Raw genomic sequence first — 13406 nt, forward strand, 5'->3', positions numbered from 1 at the left:
TAAGGATGATATCATCGACATAGAGAAGTAGTATAACCACATCAGTACCCACTCGTTTAACAAAAAGACTAGAATCTGAGGAAGAAGTATGAAAACCCACGGCTGCCAAGTAACCTGTAAATTTAGCATTCCATGCTCGTGGAGCTTGCTTAAGCCCATACAAGGACTTAACCAACTTACACACATGTGTGGGACATTGAGGATTGACAAACCCTGGAGGTTGCTTCATGTACACCTCCTCATTTAACTCTCCATGTAAAAAGGCGTTTTTCACATCAAGTTGTCGGAGAGACCATTTATAAGTTGTAGCCAATGCAAGAATCATCCGTACAGTTGTGTGCCGAACCACAGGACTAAAGGTCTCTGTATAATCCAAGCCTTTTTCTTGACTAAAACCTTGAGCAACAAGTCGAGCTTTATACCGAGAAATAGTCCTATCAGGATTCCTCTTGATTTTATACACCCACTTACATCCAATGATGTTTTTATCAGAAGGAGAAGGAACTAGAAGCCATGTACCTTGGCTTTGAAGAGCATCATATTCATCTTGCATCGCAGATTGCCATTGAGGCAATTGAGAAGCAAGTTTAAATGTTGCAGGTTCAGCAGAATCTGTAATATCGGCAATGAAGGTGAATCTGCCAGAAAAATGAGTGTCTTCATGTAAAGTGAGTGATGGAACTGCAGGAAATGTTGCTGAAAGGGCAGAATAATCCCTCCTTGTTATAGCACCAGTTTTGAGTCTCGTTTGAATTCCCTGAGAAATAGAAGAACTAGACTGAGACAAATCAGCCTCCAGTGGAAGGGAAGCAGGCACAGGTAACAGAGAACAAGACTGAGAAGCAACTGAACTTGAGCTGATATGATGGTCTGGAGCACCAGCAACAATATGAGGAGAAGAGGTTGACTCCAAGCCATGTGGACTTAATGAAGAGGACACAGATGCATTAGATGGTTGAACAGAAGAATCAATACCAGATTGAGACAGATTTAAGGCATCCAAATGAACTACAATAGGGCGTGAACAATTAGAAGTGGAAGACACACCAGTATCAGAACACCTTGTATTAGAAAGAGTGGTGGCAAAAGGAAAGCAATTCTCATCATGTAGCACATGTCGAGAAAGAACAAACTTGTGTGTCAACCTGTTAAAACAAATAGCTCCTTTATAACCAGAAAGGTAACCTAGAAAAACACATTGAGTGGATCTTGGTTGAAGCTTGTGATCATTGTATGGCCTGAGATAAGGATAAATGGCTGAACCAAAGACTTTTAAAGATGAAATCTCTGGTAAAGTATTAAACAACTTCTGAAAAGGTGAAACCATACCAATAGTCTTGCTAGGCATTCGATTTGTTAAAAACACCGCATGTGCCACAGCATGATACCAAAACTTATGGGGAAGACTGGCAGCTGTCAACAAAGTAATAGCGGTTTCTATGATGTGTCTATGCTTTCTTTCCACTAAACCATTCTGCTGTGGTGTATAAGGACAAGAAATAAAATGAACAACACCATGATTAGCAAGATAATCCTTAAATGCAGTGCTCAGAAATTCTCCTCCTCCATCAGATTGTAAAACCTTAATCTTTGTGTTAAATTGATTCGCAACATAGGCAAAGAACTTGACAAATGTACCAAAAACCTCTGATTTATTCATTAATGGAAAGAGCCATACAAACCGAGTTGCTTCATCTACAAATGACACATAATATCTGAAGCCTTCGATAGATGCTATTGGTGAAGGACCCCAAACGTCACTGTGAATCTTATGAAAAGGAATCTCAACTCTATCTAGTCGTTCAACAAATGGTAATTTACTCATTTTACCACTAAAACAATGAGAACAAGGTTGATCCTGTACATCATGACTAAAAGAAATATTTGAACTCCGAAGCATTGCTGTCAAGACATCATTAGAAGGATGTCCAAGTCTGTGATGCCACAAAGATGACTTAACTGCTTTGCCAACAAATGCAGAACAGGAAGAAGTATCTTGAGTCAACACCTTGGGAAATATATGGACAGGAATGCGAAAAAGCTCACGATTGTTACTCTTTCCTTGGTAAAGAATCAGCCCCGTTGCTTTGTCCTGCACATAGAACTGAGTATCATCACAAATAAACCAATTGTGATTGTCTTTACACAACTGCTGAACAGACAACAAATTGACCGTTAACATCGGCACATGCAAGACATTTCGAAGACATAAAGTATGTGAAGATGTAGGTAAGAGGGCAGTGCCAATGTGGTTGACAGTTAAACCCTCACCATTGCCAACAATAATGCGTTTATCTCCAGTATAAGGAATAGTTGTATTTAACAGATTAACATTGGGACTCATGTGATGTGACGCACCAGTGTCAAGAATCCAAGAACCATCACCAGAAGAAGTTTGTGCATTCAAAGCAGTTATATCAGATGAAACATCATGATCTTGAGAACTAGATAAAATAAGAGAAGACTGGCCTTGATTTACAGAAGCTTGAAAATTTGGAGGAACTTGTGGAGTAGTGAGAGAAACCCCTTGATAACCAGAAAGGTCAGGAAACTGAACTGGAGATGGAACAACAGGATACTGGAACTGAGAAGGATAATCTTGAAAAGCATAGTTGGCACTGAGAGAAGGAGGAGGAGGAGCCCCTTGGTAAGCATAGTTACCCCTGTGTCTACAATCAATGGCAATATGGCCCTTCTTACCACAAATCTGACATTCTTGCACAACCGGAGGATTTTCATTTCTGTACAGACAAGTCACTGCCGTATGTCCTTTCCTTGAACAAATCTGACATTCAGGAACTACATTCTGTCTAGTTGTAGTGTTACCTGACCAGTAATTACCGGAGCGATTACCATTGAACTTAGGTCGATAGCCACCGTTCCCTTTGCCTTTGTAACCATTACCGCCAAATGAATTGCCATAGTTAGGACCAGAAGAATTAGAACCACTATGACCAGACTGAGTACTATAGGTATTGCCAAAAGAAGTATGGCCAGTATTATGACCAAAAGGCCGAGGTCCCTGATTACCAAAACTATTTCTAGGCCCATTAAAACCATTGGCACTAGGAGGAGGAAACGGCTGACAAGTTTGAGAAGTTGAGCCACCTGAATTAGAGTAATCAGGAGCAACAAGACCAAAGCCAACATTGGATGAAAGTGGCACCGTAGAATCAGAACCAATAGAAGAACTGGATGCATGTAAAACTGATTGATATGCAGAATTACCACCAGAGGAAAATGGAACAGAACCATTACCATACATAGCTGCCATGCTGTGAACAAGAGACTGCATCCTAGCTTCTATAATCTTTTCAGCCCCTAAGAGTTGAGCCCTGAATTCTTTCAACGAGATAGGTGTATCTCTGGCCAATACCACAATTCTGATCGTATCAAAATCAGCAGGTAAACCAGTCAATGCAGCAATAACCAAATCATTGTCTGTAATCTTTTCACCAACTGCAATAAGTTTGTCTTTAATTGTCTTCAACCTCAACAAAAACTTATCAACATTATCACTGCCTTTCTGAATAGTGTGTAACTCAGCTTTCAAATGATTCACAGTAGCACTCGAGACAAACATATATCTATCTTGTAAGGCAGTCCAAGCTTCATGAGTAGTTTTACAACCAACAACATATTCCATGGCATCATCACTCAAAGTGGCAATAAGAAGACTCAAAAGAGCCATATCAGTTTTAACCCAAGCTTTATAGGCAGTACTAATTTCATTGGTAACCCCCAATTCAGGAGTAATAAGAAATTTGGGAGGACAAACTGATGCACCAGTAAAATGATCAAACAAATCATACCCCCGAAGAACAGAACAGAATTGAAAGTTCCACTTGATGAAATTGTCATCATTCAACTTAATAGTCAACATTCCCAAAAGATTTTCAAGTTTAACCGAGTCAGTCATCATGCGTGAGTAGAAATGAACACCACACAAAAATGGGAACAAAAAAAACCCAGAGAAATCGTCTTCCAAAACACAGAATTTAACAACAAGAATCTACAATCTTGATGAACAATTGGTTATCGACCTTAGTTCATCAACCAATATGAAATTAATTGGCATCGGCCTTCAAGAAAACAATCAAATCTTCAACTAAAAAAAACACAATATGTGATGATTCATCGAGGCATCGGCCTTTAACACAAATGAATCCAAGAAATCCGAAAAAAAATCCCCAAATTTTCTTCACAACAGAAATCCTAAATCGAGAGAAAGAATCAAGAAAATCTCACTGAGCAGCGGAAAGAACACAACCAGAATCAATCGCGCAAGCATATCTGGCTCTGGATACCATCTTAACATTCTTGTATGAGTTGAAGAATCTGTGAGAAAAATAAACCCTAGTAATCTTGTAGAGGAAGAAAGAAAGCTGAATTGTATTTCTCTGATATTCACTTCTTACACATAGCACCGACTCTACAGACTGAAAAAATATAAAGCCTATTTATACCACATATTAAAAGTAGCTTATCTCTAAAGCTAGTGCTAACGTGGCAATTGCCTTATGTGGCACATGTATATCCAATACCTTCTCTATAGCATCCTCTAATCGAGAGTACATACAGTTTAGAGACTTAGAGCTATAAATAAATTGGTTTGAAAACTCTTTATTTTGTGTAATCTTAAGTATTGGGACCATTTAGAAGCTAGCATTTGCAGTAGCAGCGGTAATTCTCTTGCCAGTTCTTCCTTGTCTACAATATAATCCATAAAGTTAATTACTAGTGAAGTGATCCATGCAATATTTTCCTTTTGGTTCGTCAAATGATCAATGTAATCGATGTATAGTGGTCAAATGATCAATCTTATTCTTTTCGGGTTTATCGATGTAATCTTTTTTGAGTTATATGGAGTACGAAATAAAATGTGGTCGCTATATTTATTGCGGAGGTCCAGTTGGGTGAGAGGGATTTTATTAGCTTTTACAAAATTTCTCAGTTTGAAATTTGAATTCAGTTCTAACAATCTTTGTAATTCCCATGGCCAAGGGAGTCCCCATGCTTGTCCCGTTCAAAATTTGTTTATTTTGTAACTAACTCTTAGTTTACTGATAGTATTTCTCTCCTTAATGTTGAAAGATAACCTAAATTCGAATCTCCCATCACCACGCGTACTAACATAACAGAGGTCAAAAGGCTTATAGCTCTCCATCCCATAAATCTTCAAGTGACTTGTAGTGTGACGGTCCATTTGCTGAAACTAGGTCTTCTCCAAGCATTATTTTGAGTTGCAGGATTCGGTTGATCTTCTCAATGTCAGTTTCGGAAAGTTCCCAGTCAAATATGTCGACATTTTGCTACAACCTCTCCTTGTTGTAGCTCTTAACAGCAAGTGTTGCCCCTACTTGATACACGCATCTAATACGTACCTGCCAAAGTACCACAATTGTCTGTTTACTGTTAGATTAGGATTTCTTTTCGTAGTTGTCATTGTATTCTTGTAAAACAAGTAACCTTATCGTTATTGACACCTCCACGAAAACAAAAAAAATTAAGAAAATGATGAAGCGGTAATAGAGAATTACTTGAGCGATAGTCTTTCCCTATTCCTCAGCGATCTCTTGAAGGACTTTGCTTTCGAAAACATGATTACTGCCCCAACAGGACCCTATACCACCTAAAGGAGAAAAGGCAATCACAATTATACCATTGGCTTTGCAAAAATCTCTAAGCTTCTTTTGTTGCCATAACGGGTTCATCTCGACCTGATTCACATAAGGAGGGATTGTAGTGAAGGAGAGTATATTTTCAATCTTTTTGGTAGAGAAATTACCGAGTCCAATGGATTTGGTGAGGCCAAGTCTCTGGCATTCTTCCATGGCTGCCCACACAGCCTTGAAGTCCATGGGCACAAGGTAGCCTGCATTTAGTGGGTACACCAATGTTCCTCACTTAGCACTGATGGGCCAGTGAATGAGATACAGGTCTAGGTACTTCAGTTGAAGATTCTTGTACACAACTTAAAAGTATTTACATCTTCTCTACCTAGAAGAGTTGTCTTTTTTTTTTTTTTTTTTTTTTTTTTTTTTTTTTTTTTTTTACTATGCTTTTTGTATGGATACGTTGCTTTTGCTGATGTCTGGTCAATCTACATTAGGGCCTCGAGTAGGTTGTGTTTTAGTGGCTCGATCGGGGATCTTTCGATGTGTTGGTTTGGTGCGATTCTATCCATAACATTTCGGCTTTACGTGCACATCCATTATGAATGCGCTGTCCGGTTTAATCAAAGGGAAATCCTTATAACCCATATTCAGTGTCATGTTTGCTCTTCATATATGTTGGATAGTGGCCAAATTAGGCTAGGAAACAAAACAATATTGATGAGGGAACATCATGATGAGGATTATGTTTCCTTGTTTTGTGGCTTGATTTGTTCCTTATTTTGTGGCTTGATTTGTTCCTTGTTTTGTGGCTTGATTTGTTCCTTGTTTTGTGGCTTTTTCAAAGCCATAATTATTTGGCTTTCGGGTAGAAGAAAAGGGGATGATTTTTATTTAAATGCTTGCCGAGGGAGAAGGTTTGGTAGAGGGAAAGTATCCAAAGAGATGGTGAGAGCATTTGGCTCTACCATGGGCACGGGTGAGAGAAATCAAGAGAGCTAGAGTGAAAGATCTCTTGTGAAAGAACTCTTGGGGTAGAGTGAGGCTCTTGGGAAAATTCTGTGAGTGGGTGTACAAGGGATATGGGATTGGGTTATGTCGATTTAACTCATGTGTAACTTGTACTGTTTTTCTCATAGTGAAGAGCAATATCTCTCCGAGGACGTAGGCAGGTTTTTGCCGAACCTCGTAAATTTCTCGGTGTCTTTATTTCTCGTATTTTAAACTATTCAACTGTGGGTTTGTATGTTGGTGAAGATAATCAGTCAAGGCACAACAATTGGTATCAGAGCTTTGTTGGAAGCTTTGGTTCATTGAAGGTTCAGATTTATTATTCACCATGATGACTACAAACATGTCGTTTTCAGTTGAGAAGTTTAATGGGAAGGGCAGTTTTACTCTCTGGCAGATGAGAGTAAAGGATGTCTTGACTCAACAAGGCTTGGTTAGAGCTTTGAAGGGAAAAGATGGGAAGCCTAAAGAAATGACAGATGACCAGTGGGAGGAGCTGGAGTCGCGTTGTGTTAGCACGATTCGACACTGCATAGCTGATAACATTATCAACAATGTTATGGATGAAGATTCTGCGCCTGCACTGTGGGAGAAGTTGGAAAAACTCTATATTGCTAAGAGTTTGACCAACAAGTTACATCTGAAGAGGAAGCTGTACAAGCTGAAGATGGATGAAGGCGGGAATCTCATGGACCACATGAATGTGTTCAATGGATACTTGGATCAATTGAGGAAAGTTGATGTTAAGGTTGAGGAAGAAGATAAAGCCCTCTTACTTCTTACCTCACTTCCAGATTCGTATGAGAATCTTGTGACAACCTTATTGCATGGAAAAGATACAGTAAGTTTGGAGCAGGTGCAGGCTTCTTTGGTGTCTTATGATACACAAAAGAGGAAGACCATTGTTGATGGTGGGCACGAGACTGCTTTAGCTGTTCAAGGTTGGAATCATGGAAGAAAATTGGGAGGAGGATTTGAGAGAGACAGCAGGTTCAAATCAAGCTCTAAAGGCAAGGGACCACAATGCTATGACTGCAAAGAATTCGGGCATAAAAAGATAAATTGTCCTTTGAGAAAAAGAAAGGATGATCTTGGTCCAGGTAGCAGCAATTTTGTGGCGGAAGACTTCGAGTATGCCCTCTAGGTACTCGAAGCAACACATCTCCTGGTGATGTATAGTCTCAAGTGTTGCAGGGGTTTTGCAGCAGGTGGAGCTATGGGATTCACAGGTGATGAGATGGTCTTGAAGAATGAGAAGTGTGAGGAATGTTTGTCTGGCTCGACGGGTGTTGCTGGAAATGGGTGCACTGACAAGTTTCCAAGTTGCAGACAATGAAGAGGAGGAAAACCTGCTGGAGGAGACGAGGATGTGTCGAGATCCTGTCTGAAGCTAAATGTTTTTTTTTTTTTTTTGCTTGCAGCAGCTGCACATGCATTGGCAGTGACTGAATCGGAACAGGACCAACGAGGTTGATTCAGAGTGTGCATGCTGGTACTTAAGGCCAATGGACTTTGGTACAGTTTGAGTCGAGGTGGAGATCATTATGAGTACCAGAAAGTTTGGGGAATTTGATTTAGTTACCATTGTCCTTAGTTTGTACTTTGGGTGTTTATGGTGAGTGTTGATTCGAGTCTCTGTGATGATTTCGAATTTGGCCAAGGTGGAGATTGTTGGATAGTGGCCAAATTAGGCTAGGAAACAAAACAATATTGATGAGGGAACATCATGATGAGGATTATGTTTCCTTGTTTTGTGGCTTGATTTGTTCCTTATTTTGTGGCTTGATTTGTTCCTTGTTTTGTGGCTTTTTCAAAGCCATAATTATTTGGCTTTCGGGTAGAAGAAAAGGAGCTGATTTTTATTTAAATGCTTGCTGAGGGAGAAGGTTTGGTAGAGGGAAAGTATCCAAAGAGATGGTGAGAGCATTTGGCTCTACCATGGGCACGGGTGAGAGAAATCAAGAGAGCTAGAGTGAAAGATCTCTTGTGAAAGAACTCTTGGGGTAGAGTGAGGCTCTTGGGAAAATTCTGTGAGTGGGTGTACAAGGGATATGGGATTGGGTTATGTCGATTTAACTCATGTATAACTTGTACTGTTTTTCTCATAGTGAAGAGCAATATCTCTCCGAGGACGTAGGCAGGTTTTTGCCGAACCTCGTAAATTTCTCGATGTCTTTATTTCTCGTATTTTAAACTATTCAACTGTGGGTTTGTATGTTGGTGAAGATAATCAGCCAAGGCACAACAATATCGATGTCTCTTGCAACTGAGATAAGTAGTGCGCTTCTTTCATGTTACATTGATTTTGCATTGCTGCAAAACACAAAAACTCCCATGCTTGAAATATGAAAAATAGTGAGAGTAGAGTACTCATTGAAGTGATTTGTGCAAGGCAGGAACAACAAGATGAGGATGAGCATCGGTAATCCATAATTTTGAAGTGACGAAGACTTGGTCTCAAGAAGCAATCAGACCAAGTCCAAGTGCTTCTTGGATGGCTTATCCTAGAGTCTGCTCAGAACCGTACATAGAAGCCGTATCAAAATGTCTGTAACCGAGCTTGATGGCTGTTAGAATTTCTCTGTCCCACATCAGCCAAAAGGCTTAAGAACAAGCCCTTTAAATAAAATTACCTCACTCTAATTATTACTGAGGCATTTTGTATTAAAACCCCACACCTGACGGATTGAGCAGGTGGCCAAGTGGGGACAATATTGGTATTGTTGGAGTGGGTCCATGACCTGTCTACTTGAAATTTACGATGGTATCAAAGCCAGGAGACGGGTCTGTACATCCACGTGAACGGGTGGGTCCCCTTTGGCCCGCACGAATGGGTGAGCCCCGACATGGCTCCACATAGGCCAAGAGATGTCACATGCCATTGGCCCAGAGCAAACGGGTGAGCCCTGGCTTGGCTCCACGTGGTTTGCCGATGTGTGAAACTTCACTTATGACCCATAAAATAGGGTCTCAAATGCAGGGGAGTGTTAAAATTCCTCTGTCCCACATCGGCCAAAAGGCTTGAAAACAAGCCCTTTAAATAGAATTGCTGCACTCTAACTATCACCGAGACCTTTTATATTAAAACCCCACACCTAACGGATTGAGCAGGTGGCCAAGTGAGGACAGTATCGATGTTGTTGGAGTGGGTCCATGACCCGTCTACTTGAAATTTAAGAATGGCCTCCACAACCGTTGTTTTCAGAACATGAGGCTCGAACTTGTTCGTTGCTGTGCCGAAGCCAATAGAGGGGCATATGCTCCTCGGGCTGGTCAACGATGCTAGCACCACCTCTGGGATTTTGTTTGTAGTTGCCAACACATCTGGTGCATTTGCCATCTTTTGTTTCTTTTATTTGAAATGTACATTTTTATTTTTTTTTTTTCTCTTTTTTTTTTCTCTAAAAAAAAGGGACAATTGGTGGCAAACCATGGTAATCCATCTCTTCCGGGGGCTGGGAAGACTCATAGAAGCATTTTAGCCTCCCTTGAATTTTTTTTCTCCTTTTTATTACAAGTGACATTTTGCACTAATTTTCATTATTTTAGTATTAAACTAATTAATGTTGCTTTTAAATGTCTAAATGAATTTGGTTGGAAATAGAAAATAGTATTATGTAAGCCCTAGTTTGGTACTGAGGTGATTCTGAAAAAAAATGGCTATCAAAAAAATTGGGAGCTTTTTTATGTTTGGTAAACATTCAACTTCAGTTTTTTTTTACAGTTTTGGGTGAAAAAAAGTCCAAGACACAAAGTTGCAAAACCCAGCTTTGAAAAACTAGCTTTTTTTTCACATCTGTTTTACATAAAAGGTTTAGGATAATATTTTTACACAAAGCCAAAAATAAGCTCATCCCCTTCTCCTAATATAGATAATATTGATTGTTCTATAAATAAAATAAAAATAAAAAAAACACTCTCCTACTATGTCTTTTCCAAAAATAAAAAACTCTCCTCCAACGAGGGCTTTAGGATAATTGATTATGTTATTATTCAGGCTAAGTTAAGAACGGCTGAATAAAGTAAAAGTGAATGTTTCCGATTTACCATTTTATTTCTTTCAGTTTTTTAGCTTTTAAAAAAAAAGTAGTTTTATGTGATTTTCTAGTGAGGCTGCCATCTCTTGCACTTCAACAACTCTGATCCTCTCCTATATATGTCAAATGAATGTCATTGCTCTTAATCTTAGGTATCGAACTAGTCACAAATAAAAATATTCTATTCGTATCAATTAAAACCTTAAATCTTTTTTAGTCAACTAGAGATAACTATCATTAAACTAAAAACTGGTTGTTAAGTGTTACTAATGAACTCATATATCATTTGCCAAGAGACAAATTGTTAAACCTTTTTTTTATTTAATTGAAAAAATTGGTATATGTAATTTACATTAGTATAGTGACAATGGTAATGGTAAAGAAATGCTACGGATACAAATTTGTCGTCTTTGTGGTAAATATGTGCATGCGGGGCTTATTTTTTGTGGTAACCGACGTAGCATGTGTTTACCTTAATTATTGGTTATTCGAATTCCTCTTCAGATCAAGAAATTGGTTATTCGAAAAGATATACAAATTTGACACCTTCATGTTAGTAATGAAATATCTCCATCTGCCACAAAAATAAAAAGAATAAAAAAAAGCCCCGGCAAATTAAAGACCCATTAGTGATATGAACTAAATGACACATGTGATATGGCATTTGAAACATAAAAAGTGTATATATTTCTCCTAACTAATTCAGACTAATAGCAAACTGATTCTATATTCCCTCTACTAGTGATTGGATTCATGGTATGAGTTTCATCTCATCATTTGAAATGTTCTTGTCTCTCTTGAGTTTCTTTGAAGCCATAAAACCCTTAAACAAAACTAGTTAGAAATAAATCTCCAAAATATTCTTATATATAGTTTGTTGAACATTTCAAAAAACATTCTTCTTGAAAATCCATCCAATCTGTTAGTAGGATGTCAATCCAAATTTCTTAACCTTTCCTCATTCAATCATCAGTTATGTCCGTGATCGAAAGCTCGAAGCAACGGCATGTTGCTATTCTTGCATTTCCATTTGGTGGCCATATTGAGCCCCTGCTTAACTTGGTGTGCAGTCTATAGAAACCCAAGTTTTCCAGAGAGCTTTTCTTAGTGAAGAAGAAAAGTGTATATTCACATTAAGTCATCAATGAATGATACAACCACTAATAAATAGCCCTTGGTTATTTACGTTGTAACTGACTAAAACTAATTACATTGTAACAAACAAGTAACAAACTAATAACAAACTATAGTCATGATGTGACATCTTCATCTTTACACCCCCTCAAGCTAGACTTGGAAGAGTCAAAGGTTCCAAGTGAAGGCTTGGACTGTAAGAACAAAAACCTATTCTTGGACAATGACTTTGCATGTATATCTGCAATTTGATCATGACTACAAACATACTGAACTTAACCAAATTGGCAAGAACTAACTCCCGGATATAATGATAATCAATTTTGACATGCTTAGTTCTAGCATGGAAAATGGGATTAGATGCAAGAGAAATGACATATATATTGTCGCACCAGAGAGTAGGCTTTTGAGAGGAAAGAAACCCAAAGTCTTTGAGTGCTTTGCATGTCCAATTAACCTCTGTAGCAGTGTGAGCCAAGGACCTATACTCTGCTTCAGTGGATGAACGAGCTAATGTGGATTGCTTTTTGGCACTCCAGCTGATGAGATTTGTGCCTAGAAAAATACAAGAACCACTAGTTGACCTTCTGTCAAAAGTACAACTAGCCCAATTTGCATCAGAATAGGCTGACAAGTGTATAGAGCTCTTTCTAAACCAGAGTCCATGTGAGAGTGTACCTTTGAGAAATCGAAGAACGCGTTTAGTTGCATGGATATGAAGAACATTAGAGGCATGCATGAATTGGCAGACCTGGTTAATTGCAAATGAAATATCAGGTCTGGTCCAAGGTAAATATTGCAGAGCACCTACAAGTGATTGATATTCAGTTGGGTTGGCAAGTAATTCACCACTGTGATATAACTTTGTACAACTAAGAGGAGTACAACATGGTTTAGCTCCATCCATGTTAGTTTTCTGGAGCAAATCAAGCAAATATTTGCTTTGATGAAGAAACAAAGCATTAGTGGTTCTTTGAACATCCAATCCTAGAAAATAATGCAATGGCCCCAGATCTTTGACAGAAAATAGAGTGCTTAATTTGTGAATGAACTGCTTGCAGATATTAGAATCAAGTCCATTAACTAGAATATCATCCACATAAACCAAAACTATAACCAATGTTGGAGCTTGAAACACAAAAAGAGATGCATTAGATGAAGACTGATTAAATCCCAAAGATTTGAGAGTTTGAAATAATTTGTCAAACCAAGCTCTTGGAGCTTGTTTAAGTCCATAAAGGGACTTTTTGAGCTTAAAACATGATGTGGCGTGCTGGGATCTTGAAAACCAGGAGGTTGTGTCATAAAGACTTATTCTTTTAAGCCACCATGAAGGAATGCATTGCTTATATCCAACTGGTTTAGAAACCAATTAAAATGAACTGCAAATGTTAATAGAAGCCTAATAGTCACTGGCTTTGCAACTGGACTAAAGGTCTTTTGGTAATCAAGACTTTCATTTTGATGAAAACCTTTAGCCACATGGTGTGCTTTATATCTCTTAATGGACCTATCAAGGTTCTTTTTTATTCGAAAAACCTATTTGCATCCAACCACATTTTGAGAAGTGAAAGAAGGTACAAAAGCTCAGGTGCCAGTTGACAAGAGA

General features: G+C 38.6%; 1 protein-coding gene and 1 pseudogene across 1 annotated transcript; both read right to left on the reverse strand.

Annotated features, from left to right (window-relative positions):
• Positions 1-1625: 1625 nt before the first annotated feature.
• LOC148693401 (uncharacterized) lies at positions 1626-4425 on the reverse strand. The gene is made up of 2 exons (XM_088678187.1): positions 2470-4425; positions 1626-2092 (listed from the first exon to the last, which is right to left on the reverse strand). The coding sequence occupies exons 1-2, from the start codon at positions 3920-3922 to the stop codon at positions 2052-2054; spliced, it is 1494 nt and encodes a 497-aa protein (XP_088534313.1). The 5' UTR covers positions 3923-4425; the 3' UTR covers positions 1626-2051.
• Positions 4426-5153: 728 nt separating this feature from the next.
• Positions 5154-9966, reverse strand: LOC137728089 (non-functional NADPH-dependent codeinone reductase 2-like; annotated as a pseudogene).
• Between the last annotated feature and the right edge of the window lie 3440 nt (positions 9967-13406).

Source organism: Pyrus communis, chromosome 10, assembly GCF_041283825.1.
Source record: "Pyrus communis isolate YQ-2024b chromosome 10, ASM4128382v1, whole genome shotgun sequence".
NCBI lineage: Eukaryota > Viridiplantae > Streptophyta > Magnoliopsida > Rosales > Rosaceae > Pyrus > Pyrus communis.